Here is a 21,415-nt window from a genome sequence, read left to right as displayed (position 1 = left end):
AAATCTAGTAGGGTAGGTATTAAATGAATAATAATAATAATAATAATAATGGTATTTGTTAAGTGCTTACTCTGTGTTGAGCACTGTTCTAAGCACTGGGGCAGATACAAGGTAATCAGGTTGTCCCACATGGGGCTCAGTCTCAATCCCCATTTTACAGATGAGGTAACTGAGGCACAGAGAAATTAAGTGATTTGCCCAAAGTCCCACAGCTGACAAGTGGCGGAGGTGGTATTAGAACCCAAGACCTCTGACTCCCAAGCCTGGGCTATTTCCACTAAACCACATTGCTTCTCCTAAGGGGAAGAGGCAGAATATAAAGATAGGTACTTAAGTGGTGTGGAGCTTGGGGTAGGGTGAGTACCAAAGGACTTAAGGGCTACAGACCCAAGGGCATAAATGATGCAGATGGGAGGGGAACTAGGATGGGAAAATGAGAGTTTAGAGTTTAGTCAGAGAAGGCTCCTTGGAGAAGTTACGATTGATTGATTGTTCAGGTGTAGTGAGAGAAGGCAGAGGATAAGGAGGGAAAGCTGATTGAATGCCTTAAAGCCCGTGTGTAAGAGTTTTTGCTTGATGTGGATTACCATTTGAAGTTTTTGAGGAGTAAGGAGATGTATGTGGAATAATGTTTAGAAAAATAATCTGGGCAGCAGAATGAATTATGGTCAGGAGAGGCTGGGTGACCAATAAAGCTGATAATTCATTTAATCATATTTATCGAGCACTTACTGTGTGCAGAGCACTGTTTATAGTCAAGCTGGGAATGACAAGTATCTGGACCGGCAACGTGGTGGTTGTTTGAATCAGTCAATCGATCATCTTTACTGAGTGCTTACTGTATGCGGAGCAATGAACTTAGCTCTTGGGAGAATGCAATAAAACGGAGTTGGTAGGCACGTTCCAGGCCCACAGTGCGTTTACGGTCTAGAGGTGAGTCTTACAGACTGAAAGGAAGGGCTGGATCCTGGAAATGTTGTGGCAGAAGACCTGGCAGGATTTAGCAACTGACTGAATCTGGACATCTTTTTTATGGTATTTGTAAAGAACTTAAAATGTTGAAAGCGAAGTAGGAGTTAAGACTAATGACAAGCTCACGAGCTTCTGAGGTGGAAAGACTGGTGGTGTTGTCAACTTCGATGACAAAGTTAGGGACACACAATTCTACAGAGTAGGAATACAAATCCATTGTATTTTTAAATGATATTTGTTAAGTGCTTACTTTGTGCCAGACAGCGTGGCTCAGTGGAAAGAGCCTGGGCTTTGGAGTCAGAGGTAATGGGTTCAAATCCCGGCCCCACCACTTGTCAGCTGTGTGACTTTGGGCAAGTCATTTCACTTCTCTGGGCCTCAGTTCCCTCATTTGTAAAATGGGGATTAAGACTGTGAGCCCCATGTGGGACAACCTGATCACCTTGTATCCCCCAGCACTTAGAACAGTGCTTTGCACATAGTAAGCGCTTAATAAATGCCATTATTATTATTATTATTATTAAACACTGGGGTAGATACACATTAATCCGGTTGGACACAGTTCTTTTCCCACATGGAGTTCATAGTCTTAATCCACATTTTACAAATGAAGTAACTGAGGCACAGAGAAGTGAAGTAACTTGCCCAAGGTCACACAGCAGACAAGTGGCAGAGCTGGGATTAGAACCCAGGTCCTTCTGATTCCCAGGCCCATACTCTATCTAGTAGACCATGCTGATTCTCTGGTTTTGCTGCTTCTTTGGATTTCAGAGTAGTGCTACCTTTATTGTTTAATTACCATGCGGCTTCTCACAGAGGCTTATAGTACAGTGCCCTGCAAACAAGTGATTAATAAATATTGTTGATTGATTATTTAATACTTTCTTCCACCCACAATCACTACTGCAATTATAGCCCCAGAGTTCATGCTGCCACCTTCGATTTATTTAAACATTGGAATTTCTGTTCCTCCATACATCAACACAGACTTCAAGAGAATCTTAATGCTACATTTTTTTAATGGTATGTGTTAAGCGCTTACTACATGCCAGGCACTGTACTAATTCTGGGTAAATGCAAGGCAGTCAGGTTTGACGTAGTTCCTGTCCCACATGGAGCTCACAGTATTAATCCCCATTTTACAGATAGGTTAACTGAGGCACAGAGAATTGAAGTGACTTGCCCAAGGACATACAGCAGACAAATGGCAGATCTGGGATTAGAACCCAGGTCCTTGTGACATCCAGACCCGTGCTTTATCCACTAGGCCATGCTGCTTTTCTTGGCTGAATAAGGACGTTTTGGTGCCTAACATTAACACCAAATTAATTCCAGTGAGTGTCTTTGCATCCCTTTTATGTGTTTTATCTGGATTTGGTTTGCTTCTCCTGTCCAAAATCTGGATCCAATATAAGCAAGATGACTTTTCCCAATGCCTTTTGCACTCCAGTCTTCAGAGAGCAAAATAAAATCCAGGTCCTGCCTTCAATGGGCCAAGTCAATAAAACTGCTCCAGGGTTTATCGTGAAAAGATGGTGCCATGATACAATGTTTCTTTTTCTTGTTTAGGAGAAACATACTTCAGGAGACCAAAGACCAACTTCAGACCCAGGTCCTTCTAATACTTTAGACTCTAAGGTTCACTCCAACCCACCAAGATGGAGTCTCCCTGATATGGTAAGTGAAAACAGTGATTTGAATCCATTTTGAAAGCCTCTTCTTTCCAAATTTTTACCAAGGGTAATTGAACTTCATCATCCAGGAAGCCTTCCCCAATTAATTCTCAACACCCCAATCACATCAGCCCAACACTCACCTCTATTTTTTATTTATTTATTTAACTGTATATTCAGTTACTGATTCTGCTCTTCCTCCTAATAACTCTGTATTTACTTCCTGCTCTCATTACTTATCTATACCTTAAATTGTAAACTCCTTGAGAGTAGGGGATGCATACCTTGCTACTATTGTACTCTCCCAAGCATTTAGTACAGTGCCTATCCCCAATACAGTAGGTGATCAGTAAATAGCATTGGTTTATTGATCTATCAATTGTTGCATAAGGTATCTTAGCCTTCTTTGAGGGTTTAGAACACTTCCTTTTTTTCTTTCAATGGTATTTGCCATGCCACTATGCCATGGTGCTGACTGTATACTCCTATAGACTGTAAACTAATTATGGGCAGGAAATGTGTATGTTACATTATTTTGTTGTACTCTCCCAAGCACTTAGTACAGTTCCCTGCACACAGTAAGCACTCAATAAATATGATTGATTGATTGCTGGATGCTGTGTATACAGCACTACACTATGCTCTGGAGGGATATATTAATATTATTTGCTTAGTTTTTGATTCACAATTTTAGGTGAATCATGCAGCAATTATTTGGGGTGCATTTCTAGAGGGAATTCAGTAAACTGGTCCACTAGAATATAAATCCGTTGTGGGCAGGGAATGTGTCATTTATTGTTATATTGTACTCTCCCAAGCACTTAATAGAGTGCTTTGCACACAATTAAGCACTCAATAAATATGATTGAATGAATGAATGGGGCCAAACATGTGTGCATCCTTTTCTTGGTTTTTCCATATAGCCCGCATGCAGAATGAGTTCCAAAATTTCCATACAGTTTCTTTTGCATGTTACTTTTCTTTTACGTTCTGCTCCTCCTGAGCTACATGAGGGAGTTTAGGTTCTTTTCCTAGCTCTGCCACTTGCCCACTTTGTAACCTCGGGTATGTCCCTTAATCTTTCTATAGCTCAGTTTCTTCATCTGAAAAATGAAGATAACAAGACTATATCTAATTTGACTACCTATATCTAGTCCAGCTCTTGGTACAGTGCTTGGCCCAAAGTAAGCATTTGAAAAAAACCCACAATTATTACTATTATTAGTAGGAGCAGAGAAGCAGCATGGCTCAGTGGAAAGAGCACGGGCTTTGGAGTCAGAGGTCATGGGTTCAAATCCCGGCTCCACCAATTGTCAGCTGTGTGCCTTTGGTCAAGTGCCTGTGCCTCAGTTACCTCATCTGTAAAATGGGGATTAAGACTGTGCACCCCCCATGGGACAACCGGATCACCTTGTAACCTCCCCAGCACTTAGAACAGTGCTTTGCACATAGTAAGCACTTAATAAATGCCATTATTATCATCATTATTATTATTATTAAGACCTGCTTTGCCCTCTCTCACAGGGATGTTGTGGGTGGGCAAAAATGAACTACATAATGTGAAAGATCTTTCGAAAATAAATGCACTGTATAAGTTCAAGGTGTTATCATAACCACTTATTTGGTTTGTTGTTGATTATAATGACATCTCTAATCTTTCTGAGTACTTTTTCTCAGGGGACAGGGCTTTATCTTCATCCCTTACAAATCCAGTTTTAGTGTTAGAGGCTCAGACTTCCTGTCTGTCTAAAATACACTGCATTTGGGTTCTTTTTGTTGTTGTTGTTGTTATGTGGTTATTACCATCTCAGGTATTATTAGACAATTTGGTGAGCATATGACTTTTAGATCATGTTTAATAGGGACCCTGACATCATCCCAAATGGATGCAATAATCATCTAAATTTGAGGTCTGACCAATATGTTTTTTTCCTGTTTTAAGTCCATTATAATTTATAGTGCCCAGGTGTATTTAGTTGGTATTCATTTATTCATTCATTCAATCATATTTTTTGAGCACTTACTGTGTGCAGAGCACTGTACTAAGCACTTGGAAAGTATAATTCAATAATAAAGAGAGACAGTCCCTGCCCACACCAGGCTTACAGTCTAGAAGGGGAAGACAGACATCAAAACAAGTAAACAGACATCAATATAAACAAATAGAATTATAGATATATACACATAAAAACAAGTAAACAGACATCAACATAAATAAATAGCATTATAGACACATATATACCTAAATGCTGTAATTAAAGATTTTCAATACTGTTGATCAGCTAAGGGATAGTTTGGGCAAACCCTTGTGGCCTAGTGGAAAGTTCATGTTAGAAGGGTGAAGTATGTGAGCTGGATTTTAGTGGAAGAGCAGTGAGGATAAGTAGTGGAAGGGGAGCTGATTGAGCTTTTTAAGCCGACTGCCAGGAGTTTCTGCTTGATGCAGAGGGAAGTGGGTGACTACTTTGGGTGCGGACTGGAAGCCAGAGAATGATAAAAATTTAATGCCTCTCATTTTACCACACTTTTTCCATAAAAATTTCCAGTCTACCTCAAGAAGTGCTGGAGAACCCAAACAAACTATGCTGAAGTCCACAGACTGTGAGCCCCGTCAAAGACTGTGTCTAATCTACTTATCCTGTATCTACCCCAGCATTTATTGCAGTGCTTGGTATATAGTAATCACTTAACATGTACTACTATAATCATTATTATCATTATTTTAACTGTTCTTGTGAGGAGTAAAATGCAGTACGATCATTTACCTTTCCAACCCTCCTACAGGGCAGCTGCTTCTGCTCATTTTCTTATACCTTTGGACAAAAAAAGTAATTTATAGTGCCTACTTTACCTTGAAGCACTGAATGCACACAATGATGTGATTAACATTGTTCAATTACATCGCTATGGAAACAATAAATACCAGCAAAGAGGGTAAAGAGAAGGGATGCTGAGCTGAACATAGCAAGGTGCATTGAAAATAGTCTAATAGCCACTTTCCTCATCAAAGCTACACAATAATCACAAAGAATGCTAAGTGGTAAAACTGGAAAAAGCAAGTTAGTGACTTACAAAATGGCGATTAGGTAGAAAATGGGAGCTCCAGTGTATGTGTGATGCATGTTCATCTTAATGCATGGATGTTACAGTGGCTTGGAGAAATGTCCCTGCCTAATGGGAATCTTAAAAATGTGACTGTTAAAGTTCTTTGTTTTTTGTTGACACAAGATGAAAGCAGGTTTAGTCTTCTTGACTCTTCTGTAAAAGATCACATTCTATTAGTTTCAGATGGAAAGAAACAAATTATAATATATCCCTTTCATAGCCTAAACTGCATCAGATATACAGTTTTTTTCTTTTACAGGAATTAAAAGACAAGCATCCTCATGACCCCAGGCAGTGTCAACTTCTATCTGATTTGGCTGCTGAGTGTAACCAAGACAAGGAAGAAGAGAATGTCTATCTTTGTCCACGAAGTATTCTTGCTCAGGTACTGCTCCAGAAAACTATAATTTTCCAAGGCACAGCTCCCTTCAGGACATAGTGGAGACTAAGATACAGGTGGTGACTTCTAGGGTAAATATTCAAACTGGCTAAAACAAATGACCTAAAGGCAATGTTCTGGAGTAGTTAGGGTCAGGATGTCATTCCAACGATGCATCTCCATTAAACTCCACTAAGCAATCCAAAAGCAAAAGCACAGAACAGGTCACTATAGAGCAAGAGTTCAAAACCCTAAGATTTCTTTTTATTTTTCCCCAAAAGCAGCAGATATCTGTGGGTGCTAGACCAGGCGACCCAGACAAGTTATGAGTGGCTTTCAGTTACACAGGAGATTTTGAAATTAAGATTACACTGATTATAATCAATCATATTTATTGAGAGTGTACTATATGCAGAGCACTGTACTAAGCACTTGGGAGAGTACATTGTATTACAGCGTTAGACTGTCAGTGGTATTTATTGAGCACTTACTGTGTGCCCAGTAGTGTAGTAGATGATTGGGATACAGTAGAGTTGGTAAACACATTCCCTGCACACAAGTTATTTTGAAGTCCCCAGAACTGGTCCCGAAGGGAGTCTGCAAGATACAGTGGTAACAACACTGGAAGCCAGAAGACTTAGGTTCTAGTCTCTAGCTCTTCCTGGCTTGCTCTGTGACCGTGTGTTTAGACTATAAGCTTGTTGGTGGGCAGGGAACATGTCCTCTAACTCTGTTGTATTGTACTCTCTCAAGCACTTAGAACTGTTCTTTGCACATAATAATAATAATAATAACAATGATGGTATTTGTTAAGCACTTACTATGTGCCAAGCACTGATCTAAGTGCTGGGGGCGATACAAGGTAATCAGGTTGTCCCACATGGGGCTCACAGTCTTAATCCCCATTTTACAAATGAGGAAACTGAGTCTCAGAGAACTGAGAACAGAGATCTCAGATAACTGAGGCTCAGAGAAGTTAAGTGACTAAGTACCACTGATTGATTGATTGGCTTCAACTTCTCTTCCTCCTTCTTAGACTCTGAGCCCCTTGGAAAACAAGGACTTTATCCTACCTGCTTTTCTTGTATTTACTCTGGTATTTGTCAGATAGTGAGCACTCAAAAATCACCATAAAGTTAACTGACATATGGTCATGGGCTATACCCAGCTAATTCCTTCTCCGAACCCTTTTTTTTTATCTTGGTCCTAAATCTCAGAAGAGAGGAGGGAAAAATAAATGTTTAACAAGTAGCTGTGGTCAGCTCTATACAGATGTTTGAGAGTGACCATGTAACAATTATAATAATAATTACAGTATTTTTAAGCACTTATGTGCTAAGCTCTGGGGTAGATACAATTCAGTCAGGTGGGACAGAGTCCATGTCCCATATCGGACTTGCAGTCTAAGGTGGAGAGTCAATCAATTGTATTTGAGTGCTTACTATGTGCAGTGCACTGTACTAAGCGCTTGAGAGAGTACAATACAACAGTAAACGGACACATCCCCTGCCCACAACAAACTTACAGTCTAGAGGAGGAGACAGACATTAGTATAAACAAATAAATTACAGATACATGCATAAGTGCTGTGGGGCTGAGAGGGGGATGAATAAGAGGAGCAAGTCAGGGTGACAGAGGGAGAGGGAGAAGAGGAAAGGGGGGCTTAGGGAAGGCGTCTTGGAGGAGAAAGCACTTATGTATATATGTATATACCAGTAAGTCTATTTATACTGATGCCTGTTTACTTGTTTTGATGTCTGTCTCCCCAACTCTAGACTGTCAGACCATTGTGGGCAGGGATTGTCTATTGCTGTATTGTACTTTCCAAGTGCTTAGTACAGTGCTCTGCACACAGTAAGCACTTAATAAATACGATTGAATGAATGAACGAATGCCTTCAATAAGGCTTTGAAAGTGGGGGGAAGTAATTGTCTTTCAGATATGAGGAAGAAAGGCAGAGGCAGGACTTGGGCGAGAAGTTGGTGTTGAGATAGACCAGATTTAGTTACAGTGAGAAGGTAGCATTGGAGGAGCAAAGTGTTTAGGCTGAGCTGTAGTAGGAGAGTAGCGAGGTGAGATAGGAGCTGGCAAAGTGAGTGCTGTAAAGCTAATGGTGAGGAGTTTCTTGTTGATGCGGAGGTGGATGGTCAACCACTGGAATTTCCTGAGGAGTGGGGAGACCTGGTCTAAATGTTTTTGTAGAAAAATGATGTGGGGAGGAGAGTGAAATAGAGACTGAAGTGAGGAGAGTCAGGAGGCTGGGAGGTCAGCAAGGAGGCTGATACAGCAATCAAGACACATAAAATCTATGACTCAAAGGGCCGTGGGAGCCACATATTTACTGATCTTTCTCTGTGTCTTGCGTGTTGTGGAGGAGCAGCCCTAAGAGAAAGTGGGAGTCCATCTTGTGGCTCAGTTGTATCTTCTGACCTCTCCCTCTAACTCCCAGTTCCATGGTAGACTCCTCTTAGGAAGTTGGAAAAACTAGCCTAGCCTGATGTAGTTTAGTAGATCCAGTCAACATCCCTTAAAGCCATCTCCTATTTTGTTGGTAGCTGGAGAATGACACTGTGGCTTCCGATGATTCTTTTAAGCCTATTGAATCCAGTGGCCTAGACCAGGCTACCCAGACAAGTTATGATCTTTATGAGCCAATGAAATCTTGGTGAGTATGACTGACCTCTTGACTGGTGTGGTGAGGGGGGAGTCTTGGGCTGTCAAGTATTTACAGAGTCATATTGCCAATTTTAATAATGTCTATGGACAAAGCCATTGTTTTTAATGTGGACCAAATGTATCCCAAAGGCTAAGCCATCTCCTGAGATACTTGGATGTTTTTATCAATACATTCCATGATGTTTTATTTGTTCCTACAACCACAAGCAAGCAGTAGTCCCCTATTTAGGGCAAACATTCTTGTCTTGGTTATTTCTATTCAGTTGAACAACTTCTTTTTTTAGATTACGTTCCCTCCCCATTCACCCTACCCTCTCATCCTTTTTCCTGCCTCCTTCTCATACATGCGCGGGCACGCGTACACACACACAGACACACACACACACACACACACACACACACACACACACACGCCAAATGGTTCATTTCCATTTTTGGAGGTTGGTTTATTTTCTTTGACTAAAATCGTAACTGTAACTTTGGCTGGACACACTTCAAAAGCGTGTCATTCTTCACTGTAATGATGGTTACTTGATTCAGCTTCAAACGTGGTCAAAATAGTTGTGTCCAGACATGCCAGTGCAGCGGTTTTCTTTATGATTTTTCCTTAGTTCAGGTGAAGAGAAACACCACCAGCCCTCAGGCAATAAAACTGATTTCCCAACCCTTCCAGAGAATGAGGACAAAAAGAAACCCCTGGAGAACCGGGATCCAAGCAGTGACACACACATTTCACAAAGCACCAAGGAACTGAAGACCAGGAACAAAAGAAAGGACTCAGGATCATTATCTGCTGTACAATTGTCTATAATAATCAAGTAAGGATCAGCTTTACAGTTGGTTTTTTTTAAGATTTTTGCATATAGTGAGAGACTGCCTTAACTTCTGCCACTTGCCTGCTGTGTGACCTTGAGCAAGTCACTTAACTTCTCTGTGCCTGTTACCTCATCTATAAAATGGGGATTAAGTTTTTGAGCCCCACAGGAGACATGAACTGTGTCTGACCTGATTAGCTTTTATCTACCCCTGTGTTTTGTACAGTGCCTGGCACATAGTAAGTGCTTAACAAATACCAATTAAAAAAAAAAAAATCTTCTAAATTGGCCTTGCAACTAGACCAAGTCTCTCCTATGCAGTACGGGAACTGTGTCCAATCTGATTCGCTTGTAACTACACCACTGCTTAGCACAGTGCCTGGCACATACTAAGCCCTTAGCAAATACCATTAAAAAACTTCCACCCTATCACTTCCTCTGCAATTTTACCAAAATCTTGACATTTTTCTTAACTCCTCCCCTTCTCTCAACCCTCATATTCAGTCTGTTGATAAATCCTTTAGTATTATCCTTCACATTTCCAGGGTTTGCCCCTTCTTCCCTCCAAATGGCCACCACATGCTAGTCTGGGCACTCGTCACATCCCAGCTTAACTACTGCATGACCCTCTCTGCTGATCTCCCTGCCTCTAGTTTCTCCCCTTTCCAGTTCATACTTCACTCTGCTGCCTGGATCATTTTTTGAATACATTTTTCTGCATACACCTTCCTCTTCCTCAAAAATCCATCTACATCATGCAAAAACTCATGACCATTGATTTTGATGCAGTCAATCAATTTTCTCCCTCGTACTTCTCTACTCGCTTCTCCCACTACACCCCAGCTCACACTCTGTGATGCTTTCATGCTAACTTTCTCACTGCACCTCATTCTCTTCTTTCCTGACACCAACCTCTTGTTTGCACCCTCCTCTTGGAACTCTCTGTCCCTTCAAATTTGACACCTTCTCATCTTAAAACCTTCACATTTCCTTTGGGAAGTATTCCCTGATCATTTCTTTCCCCCACTGGCTAAAATTCCCTGACTCTTGCTTCAGTACTTTTGCCTCAACTTCACCCTTTTGTACTCACAACCACCTGTAGCACTCCTATGCATATTGACTTGCATACTCCTGGATAAACCACTTAGCCTCTCTGGGCCTCATCTGTAGAATGCTAAATGGGGATAAAATTCCTGTTTTCCCTCTTTCTCAGTCTGTGATCCCCTTATGGGACAGGTCCTGTGTCTGATCTGATCATCTTATTAGCTAGGCATGCATTAAACACTTAATAGGGATCATCAACATCACTCACTTCTGCTCCCTTATGGCTTTAAATTATTTCACTGTCTGTCTTCCCTACCAGATTGTAAACTCCTTGAGGGCAGGTATCATGTGTACTAATTATTGTACTTACATTCCCAAGTACTTAGTACGGTGCTCCTCATACAGTAAGCACTCAATAAATACTTTCGATTGGTTGATTTATTTAAATGGTCTAGTGTTCCAGAAAAGAATTCTCACACCCTAATATTAAAACTGAGATTAAATTAATGACAGTAAACAACAGAAGTGCAATTCCATGGTTTTGTGCTGGACCCAGTTTCAATTCTTTTAGACTGACAGGCCCAATAGAATTTGCAAGATATACATACCCCTCTTTCCCACTGTCAGAAAAATATAATCACCTAATATTTTCCATTTCTTGGCAATATAAGGTAAATTTTTGCATAATGAAAAGGTCAGTTTTTTTCCCCCAATATGTCCCTGTCAGTTTTTTGTATTAATTTTTCATGAATGGTATTTATTGAGTACTGACTATGTACAAAACACTACTAAATGTATGGGACAGTACAATACAACAAAGTTGTTCTTGGCATCACTTTTAGAGAAACCACAGTAGTCAGACATCTCTTCATAGAAAAATAATTTGCTTATAATTTCCTAAGCACTTACTAAGTGCCACGTACTATGCTAAACCTTGGGGTAAATACAATCGGATGATCCTCAATGGGGCTCACAACCTAAGGAGGTGATGAAAACAGATATTTAATCTCCATTTGGTAGATGAGGTAACTGGGACACAGAGAAGTTAAGTGACTTACCTGAAGAAAAACAGTGGGTAAGTGGTAGAGTCAGAATTAGAACCCAGGTCTCCTTATTCCCAATCTGATGCCCTTCCACTAGGCCGCTACCGTGGACTATTCTTCACTTTTATTCATTTTTATTTTCTTACAGCAATATCATTGATGAAAGTCAACTAGAAGAGGTGGACATATGCATTCCTCATGCAGATATCAGAAGTTACTTAACTTTTTCCGAAGCTGGAGGACGGTTATGGTGTGTCTGAAATCTTGATGGTATCGGGTGATGTGGAGGAGGAGATTGGATGGTGCAATAATACAGTAATATCCTCACACACTGATTGTTCATTTGGGCATTTTTATGGGAAGTAGCTGAATACAAATAGACACTGATGTCTGAAAGTAGCAAAACTAGAATTTGGTTCTTTTGATATACACAAGATATCAAGCCCTGTTCTAAGTGCTAGGGAGGATACAAGGCAATCAGATTGTCCCACATGGGGCTCACAGTCTTTAATCCCCATTTTCCAGATGAGGTCACTGGGGCACGGAGAAGTGGCGTGACTTGCCCAAAGTCACACAGCTGACAATTGGCAGAGCCAGGATTTGAACCCATGACCTCTGACTCCAAAGCCTGGGCTCTTTCCACGTAGGGACCATCTCTATATATTACCAACTTGTACTTCCCAAGCACTTAGTACAGTGCTCTGCACACAGTAAGTGCTCAATAAATACGATTGAATGAATGAATAAAATATCATTTATGTCTTAACATGAAGATTATATGAAATATGAACTCTGTACCAGGCAGCAGCGCTTACATTCACCAGGGAAAGCTAATCAATCAATCAATCGACCAATTTTATTTACTGAGTGTTAGCAGTGTGCAGAGCACTGTACTAAGTTCTTGGGAAGGTATAATATAATAGAGTTGGTAGATTTGATTTCTGCCCCCAGGGAGCTTATGTTCTATAAGAAAAGCAGCATGGCTCAATGGAAAGAGCATGGGCTTTGGAGTCAGAGGTCATGGGTTCAACTCCCAGCTCCACCGATTGTCAGCTGTGTGACCTTGGGCAAGTCACTTATCTTCTCTGTGCCTCAGTTACCTCATCTGTAAAATGGGGATTAAGACTGTGAGCTCCACGTGGGACAATCTGATCACCTTGTATCCTCCCCAGTGCTTAGAACCGTGCTTTGCACATAGTAAGCACTTAACAAATGCCATCATTATTATTATTATTATTATTATTATTATAGGGGTAAGCAGAATAAAATAAAATACAGAAAAGGGAAGTAAGATCAAACTATCTGCAAGGCCCGGCCTGTGGATTGCCAACATATAATCTTTTAAGGAAGAGTAACTTTGGTGCTAATTCTTTTACTGTGTCCAGTGGGAGGACTAGCTAGCCACAAGATGAGTATAGTGGCCACCAAGGTGCACCCCTCTTCTCTCCATAAATAATAATAATAATTGTGGTATTTGCTAAGCACCTACTATGTGCCAGGCACTGTGTAGTAAGTACTGGGGTAGATACAAAGAAATTGGGTTGGTCACAGTCTTTGTCCCACGTGGGACTCACATTCTTAATTCCCATTTTAATAATAATAATGTTGGTAATTGTTAAGTGCTTACTATGTGCCAAGGCCTGTTCTAAGTGCTGGGATAGATCAAGGTTATTAGGTTGTCCCACTTGGGGCTCACAGTCTTGATCCCCATTTTACAGATGAGGTAACTGAGGTACAGAGAAGTTAAGTGACTTGCCCAAAGTCACGTAGCTGACAAGTGGTGGAACCAGGATTAGAACCCACAACCTCTGACTCCCAAGCCCATGCTCTTCCCATGCTAAGCCACACTGCTTCTCAGATTTTACAGATGAGGTAACTGAGGCACAGAGAAGTCAAGTGACTTTCCTGAGGTCACACAGCAGACAAGTGGCAGAACCAGGATTAAAACCCAGGTCCTTCTGACTCCCAGGCCCATGCTCTATCCACTAGGCCAAACATCTAAGATCTCCAGTGATCCTGGGGGGCATGGGAAAGGGAGAGGGAGTCTTGCTGTTGTAGTTGTAGAAGGTGAATTTTTGTCTCATTGGATTGCCTGTGTGCTGTCTCTTTTCCACAGTGTGGCCAGGTGGGAAGGACCACAGCATTTGGGATGCATATTTCACCACGGGGATCATGTATCAGCTGTGAATGACCTAAAGCCCCAGACCATTGAGGAGATTTCCTTATTTCTCAGTCGCTCCATAAGAAAGGAGGTAAACCCTATTGTCCTAACTTGAGAGGTACGGTAGGTCAGGGAAAGAATTTAATAGAAAATCCGCTGGTTGAGCTGAAAATGAAAGCGAGTAGATTGTACTTCAAGGCCTAGAAATCAAGTCAGTTTATGAAATCACATTAGAAAAACTGCCTGTCTATACAATCAAGAGACTTTATTCCTCTCACAGAGACAAGTCTATCCAGAATGCAAGTCTCTGTCTGAATTCTGTGTTTGCACTAGAATTGCTAATTCCATTTTATAATTTAGGAAATTGAGGTTCAGAAGAGGTTAAGTGATTGGCTTAAGTTATTAGCTCACATTATAAGTTAGGAAGATAAAACACATCAAAATGTATTAGCTATTCTAAAACCCCAAACCATCATTCAATAGCAAATATTCACTGAAGGACTAAAAGTGCAAGATACCCTTAAATTCTCTCTGTATAAATATTTAGCCATTTCTGTACCAATTTTCGGAGAAAATATTACATCTCCTATTCCACATTCTCCACTTTCCAAAGCAGGAGTGATATGCTTTGAAGTTTTCTTATTTTCTCAAATCTCATGCCGCAAGTCAGCCCAGTTCATTCCCCTGGAGATAAGAAGGAAAGGCAAGATGTAGTTTGGTATGCAGCCTATAACAAACCTATTACTGTAATTCATTGTTTTGATAAACAGGATTTGAGAGATTCATTGATTCATTCATTCAATCGTATTTATTGAGCACTTACTGTGTGCAAAACACTGTACTAAGCGCTTGGGAAGTACAAGTTGGCAACATATAGAGACGGTCCCTACCCAACAACGGGCTCACAGTCTAGAAGGAAGAGACAGACAACAAAACAAAACATGTGGACAGGTGTCAAGTCATCAGAATAAATAGAAATAAAGCTAGATGCACATCATTAACAAAATAAATAGAATAGTAAATATGTACAAGTAAAATAAATAGAGCAATAAATCTGTACAAACATTAATACAGGTGCTGTGGTGAGGGGAAGGAGGTTGGGTTGGGGGGATGGGGAGGAGGAGAGGAAAAGGGGGGCTCAGTCTGGGAAGGCCTCCTGGAGAAGGTGAGCTCTCAGTAGGGCTTTGAAGGGAGGAAGAGAGCTAGCTTGGCGGATGTGCGGAGGGAGGGCATTCCAGGCCAGGGGAAGGACGTGGGCCAGGGGTTGACAGTGGGACAGGCAAGAATGAGATTTAGTGAGGAGGTTAGCTGCAGAGGAGCGGAGGGTGCGGGCTGGGCTGTAGAAGGAGAGAAGGGAGGTGAGGTAGGAGGGGGCGAGGTGATGGAGAGCCTTGAAGCCGAGAGTGAGGAGTTTTTGCTTGATGTGTAGGTTGACTGGTAGTCACTGGAGATTTTTGAGGAGGGGAGTAACATGCCCATAGCGTTTCTGCACAAAGATGATCCGGGCAGCAGCGTGAAGTATAGATTGAAGTGGGGAGAGACAGGAGGATGGGAGATCAGAGAGGAGGCTGATGCAGTAATCCAGTCAGGATAGGATGAGAGATTGAACCAGCAATGTACAGACCATGCAGTCACACAGGATGCCAAGTGTGGGACTCAACATCCTCTGACAGACTTCAAACTCTTGTTAGCAGTACGACCAAAGCACTGAAAAGCAAAGTTCAAGCCATTAAGATGGTTCACTGTCAAATTCCTGGAAATGATTTTGAGACCACATCACAGCTGGTAGATTGTAGGAAGGAACCCGGGTGAATAAGGCACAGAGAAGTTAAGTGACTTGCCCAAAGTCATACAGCTGGGACTTCAACCCACGACTGCTGACTCCCAAACCTGTGCTCTTTACATTGAGCCATGCTAATTGTGAAATACATGCAAATAACATAATTTTAAGATTACTATTATATTATTGCCTATCCGGGAAGAATTAGCACTGTGGGTATGGCAAGGAGACACCTTACTGTATTTAGGAACAGGAAAACCCCTATTGACCTCTTCTGCCTTTTATTTTAATCATCTGTTATCTTGGTGTACAATGGAACTTTATTTCAAGAACTTCAAAAATATGACCAAACTCTCCCACTTTCTGGAGGAGTAAAATTTGAAATGAGATGAGAGAGAATTCATATCAGTCATGAATTAGTCTAAGGAGAGAATCTGGATTGTATATTCCAGATTCTGCTGCAAACCTTGAGGAAAAAAAAATCACCACATACAAAACCATACAGCTTCTGGAAGAGGACCAAGAGCTCATCCGATATCCCCTCAGCATCTGATAGCAATCACTTGAAATCCTCTCCCTTTGTTCAACCCAGGCTAATAAGCACCTTTTCTATCACTCATAAGCCCAAAATAGGTGATGAGGCCAGATATTCAGACTACTGGATGCCAGTAAAATCTGAAAAGTGGAAAATCCAGTCTCCTGTTCCTTACACAAAACCCATTCTAACAGATATGAAGAGAAGCAGAGGCCAAAGTCATAGCGATTAGAAGTCAATCAATAGTATTTATTGAGTGCTTACTCTGTGTTGAGTACTATACTAACTGCTTGGGAGAGCACAATGGATAGAATTAATAGATAGGAAGAAGCAATAGGGTATAAAAATATGTTCAAAAGTGCCTGCCCTCAAGGAGCTTACAATTCAGCAATTTAGCATAAGGATTTTATTATGTGACAAATTCAACCAACATTTATTATCTCAATTGAGGGGATATCAGATGAGCTCTTGGTCCTCTTCCAGAGGCTGTATGGTTCTGTGTGTATGTGGTGATTTGTTCCTCAGTTTTGCAGCAGAATCTGGAACATACAATCCAGATTCTCTCCTTAGATTAATTTATGACTGATATGAATTCTCTCTTTTATCTCATTTCAAGAGTTTGGTTGTATTTTTGAAGGTCTTGAAATAAACTTCTATTGTACAGCAAGGTAAACAGATGATTTAAATAATAGGGGTTTTCCTGTTCCTCCTCCAAATGCTCTCTTTTGATTTAAAATGTATTTTTTGTGTGTTTTAAAAGGTGAAATTGTCTATCCATCGGATCCCAAATTCAGATAAATTCCATATTAAAGCCTGCACCTGTTCATGAAATGCACTACTTTTGGGTAAGTACTTATGATAATAGGAATGTGATTACTGGATCTTAACAATATCCATTCAACCAGTAAGCTGGAGAAAAAGTATGATTGTTTCCTTCTGTAGCATTAGTCAATCAGTGGTATGTATTGAGTGCTTACAGTGTGCACAGCACTATACTAAACACTTGGGAAAGTACAGTAAAAGAGTAGTAGATGTGATCCTTGCCCACAAGGAGTGACCCTAATGGTTATGGATGACCCAGATAGCATTCCAATCTTTTCTCTCTACATCCCTAACCTTCTGTCTTCATCCAGGAATTTATCTAAACCTCTCTTGAACTAGTTGTCTCGTCTTAGGCTGTTGAGTCATCTCCAATCCATAGCGACTCCGTGGACACATCTCTCCCAGAATGTCCCACCTCCATCTGCAAACGTTCTGATAGTGCATCCATAGAGTTTGCTTGGTAAAAATACAGAAGTGGTTTACCATTGCCTTCTTCTGTGTAGTAAACTTGAATCTCTGCCCTGGACTCTCTCTCACTCTGCTGCTACCCAGCACAGGTGAGTTCTGACTTGGAGCAGATTGCCTTCCACTCCAAAGCCATTGCTTAAGCTAGGAGTGGAATGGGTATGCCTCTGCTTGACTCTCTCTCGTATCTGAGACTGGAAGAGTACTGGAAACTCTCCAGGTTTGATCCTGAGAGGCGCCTGAACTACTAGACCTGCTGATTTTTGCCTCACATAACTTTCTGTGGCACTGCACTCCTTAACCTTGGCACCCACTGGATGAGAAAGTTTTTCCTTTTGTTTTTGTTGGACTCACCTTCTTCAAGGTCCTATTTATTGAACAATAATCCTTTGTTTATGCTGTCCACATTCTTTTTTTTTTAATGGCATTTGTTAAGTGCTTACTCTGTGCCACGTGCCGTACTAAGTGCTGGGGTAAGATATAAGATAAACCAGGTTGGACACAGTCCGTGTCCCTCATGGGGCTCACAGACTTAATCCCCATTTTACAGATGAGGAAACTGAGGCACAGAGAAGTAAATTGACTTTCCCATGGTCACACAGCAGAGAAGTATCAGAGTCAGGATTAGAACCCAGGTCCTTCTGACTCCCAGACCAATGGTTTTATCCACTAGGTCATGTTGCTTCCTTCAGTCTGGCCCCCCTCACCCTTCATATTTCTGGCCTGAAAAATTCTAGTCTCTTTAATATCTTCTCTTATCCCTGTGATAATCTCAGTTGTCATTTTTTTTAGCTCTTTTATGTCTTCCCTAAAATGTGTCAATCCAAACCGTTGTCAGTGCAGTATTTCAGATGTAGATGTACCGTGGTATCAGAATGGCAAAATTGTCATTGTCCTGATCAACTGTGTTTTCTGTACCCTTTTAATGATCCCTAATTTATTCTAGTGTCTGTCTCCTCAACTATACTGCAAACTCCTTGTGGGCAGGAAGTAGGCAAAAGCTACCAAAAGTGGGTCTACCAACTCTTGTACTGTGCTCTGTACACAGTAAGTGCTCAATAAATACCTTTGTTTGATGGATGCCCAATATCAAGGTGTCAACGGGTTGCTGCCAGGCACACAATTCGAGGGACAGCCTCCTTCTGAAAGACTGAAAAAGCATTGTGACTCACTTTATCCTTGCTTCTCACATGTGTTCTAGCCAGAACAACAAACACCAAAGAAACAGATAGCTCTTCCTGTGACCCTCCCTGTTATGATAAAGAGTAATCCACAGGTGGCCTGACTTAAAAGATTGACCTAAGAAGAAGAAAATCCCAGAGATATCCATGGTTTATATCCTATACTGTGTCACCCTGCCCAACTGCCATTGATACTCTTCATTCAAGGGCAGAATTTTAGATGAGATTACTATCTCAAAAACCCTGTGGACATCAGAGTAGTTTAGGCCCGAGCCAGTAAGGATTAGTTAGCTATATAAGTAATGAAAGAAATACTTAGTACTTCTAATCTGTAATTCCCTATATGTGCGTTAACTAATTAATTCTAACAGTCTTCATAGAAGTATTTAAGGGAAAATTTCCATTTCTTAGAGGAATTAAGGCTAATTAAGTGATGAGTTTCAAACCAGCACTGTGACTATTAAAACTCCAATATCTGCTGTCCTGAGTCCTATTTCAGACTCTTTTGATTTGTTGATATGGGTAAATATGTAGCTATGCCAGTAGGAAGTAGAAATAATTTTTCATCCTGGAAGGATACAAGTGACACGCACTTGCATAGCCACCCAACTTTTAGCTGTCTAGCAATAGCTTTCTCATCAAAATATCCATTCTTACACCGTTTTTCTCAAAGGGGGATGCCTATGTGGAGATGGGGTGACAAATTAACGACCTAGCCTTCAAAAGACAGCGTGCTTACACATATGCAAGGAACAGCACGGCATACCAAAAGCTAGGAATAAATCAGACATGGTCCCCAAGGATTCTCAACCTAGATGGATGAGGGAAGGACAGACACATAGGGAAAAAATAACAGGGTCAATTTGATGAGCAACAGTTAAACAGTAATTCAACAGGAGTAACAATTCGACAAGGACCTTGTAACCACCATGTGAGAGGGGAACGTATCTACCATCTCTGTTGTACTTTCCCAAGTGCTTAGTATAGTGCTATGCACACAACAAGTGCTCAATAAATACCACTGATAGAAATTGATGGTGGAAGTTGAATGAAGTCCGGATTCCTAAATCTCATTTGCCATACTTCATTCACTCTTCCTTCTCCATCACCTGTGTGCTTGGATTGAACTTCTTAAGCACTTTGATACCCCTCCCCCAGCCCCATAGCACTTATGTACATGCCCTTACACACTACTATTTCCCTATCTTTAATGTATTTTAAAGTCTATCTCCCCCTCTAAACTGTAAGCTCCTGGTGGGCAGGGATCATGTCTACCAACTCTACCATACTGTACTCTCCTAAATGCTTTGTACAGTGCTCTGTACACAGTAAGCATTCTATAAATGCAATTGATTGATTGTGATAACATTGTAGCACTTTCCCTTCTATTTGCAGTGCCTGATGAGGAAACAGAAGAAACATTGTGTGCTGAATAAGAGTCGTGAGCACTGGGAATAAAATGGATAAAGCAGTATCAATTTCCCAGCAAGGAAGGGTTTTTCCTACCGTTCCTGGTAGCCCTGACTTAATCTCTGTGCACTTTATCTTCTCTGAGATCTTTACTACTAAGATAAGACTTTCCTAGGACCAAGAGTGTATGTCACATTCAGGACAGGCCTGATATCCAAACGAACATGTGGCCGATAAATTTTACTGGCCAGAAGACAAAGAAAAAAAATAAACCTAAAGGTTATTAGCCAAATTTCATTCCAAATATCTGGAAAGGGGACCAGAGAGTTGACGTTAAGATTGCTGCAGCTGTCAGAAAAGGCTTTGTCCCCATTAGAGTTAATGCATCGAAGTGTTGCTGGCTTAAGTCAAAATTCTTATTGCGGGGCAGAAAGCTCTCATTTTGCTCTGATCCTGGGCTTCCCTGTGAAGAGAAGTATATCAATCGTAGTTATTGAACACTAATTGTGTGCAGAGAGCACTGTCCTAAGCATTTGGGAGCGTACAATATAACAGAGCTGGTAGATGCATTCCCTGCCCACAACCAGCTCATCACCACAGGCTTCAGTAGTATGTAGGGGAAAATGCTCAATTCCATATAATTCTATTGTAATTTAGACTGATGCCACAAGGAGTAGATTCCAGGATTTGTATTCTATGGTATGGAAATATAGAGTGAGCCAATATCCATAAACAAAATCAGAATATAAGAATGTTTTTTAAAGTGCAAAATTCCCCACAGAATTAATTATGATGATGATGACTCATTTGAGCATACCTGTTGGACTGTGTGCTTTCTCTCATTCCTCTAATGTTTGCTCTGTGGCTTTAGTTCCCTTTCTGGTTTTTAAATGAGTTCTGTACAGCAACATGGTTCAAGAAGCAGCCTGGCCTAGTGGAAAGAGGATGGGCCTGGGAGTCAGAGGTTACCTGGGTTCTAATCCCGGCTCCACCACTTGTCTGCTGTGTGATCTTGGGCAAGGCACTTAACTTCTCTGCACCTCAGTCTCCTCATCTGCCAAATGAGGATTAACTATCTGTTCTCCCCCAAACACACTGCTTTTAGATTGTATAAATCCTATATAGGGCAGGAAATGTCTCTGACCTGATTATTTTGTATCTACCCCAGTGCTTGTTATTTTCCACATGCTACAATTTTTATTATTAAATACAGCCCTAGGGCCTGTGAGGACCTGCTAGTTTTCTTTTTGATAGTCCCCGAGCCTCCCATTATAAGTTTCTTCAGTCAGAGGTCAGGGACAGAGGACTAAGCTGCTGCCCCATTGGGGCCAGCAGTTAGTCACACACCATCACC

At 41.1% G+C, this 21,415-nt stretch overlaps 1 protein-coding gene across 1 annotated transcript in view; it reads left to right on the top strand.

Annotated features, from left to right (window-relative positions):
- Nucleotides 1-21,050, top strand: part of PLEKHS1 (pleckstrin homology domain containing S1) — a 38,979-nt gene extending 17,929 nt beyond the window's left edge. Inside the window, exons 11-18 of the mRNA XM_038758617.1 lie at nt 2,542-2,649; nt 6,010-6,135; nt 8,685-8,794; nt 9,417-9,623; nt 11,856-11,957; nt 13,824-13,959; nt 16,944-17,028; nt 20,047-21,050. Of these exons, the coding sequence (XP_038614545.1) occupies nt 2,542-2,649; nt 6,010-6,135; nt 8,685-8,794; nt 9,417-9,623; nt 11,856-11,957; nt 13,824-13,959; nt 16,944-17,012 (858 nt within the window). The 3' untranslated portion in view covers nt 17,013-17,028; nt 20,047-21,050. The remainder of the gene's footprint in view (nt 1-2,541; nt 2,650-6,009; nt 6,136-8,684; nt 8,795-9,416; nt 9,624-11,855; nt 11,958-13,823; nt 13,960-16,943; nt 17,029-20,046) is intronic.
- The last annotated feature ends 365 nt before the right edge of the window (nt 21,051-21,415 follow it).

This window comes from Tachyglossus aculeatus, chromosome 16 (genome assembly GCF_015852505.1).
Source record: "Tachyglossus aculeatus isolate mTacAcu1 chromosome 16, mTacAcu1.pri, whole genome shotgun sequence".
Classification (NCBI taxonomy): Eukaryota; Metazoa; Chordata; class Mammalia; order Monotremata; family Tachyglossidae; genus Tachyglossus; species Tachyglossus aculeatus.
The sequence above is the reverse complement of the archived record's forward strand: the minus strand, read 5'-3'. Positions and strand labels throughout refer to the sequence as shown.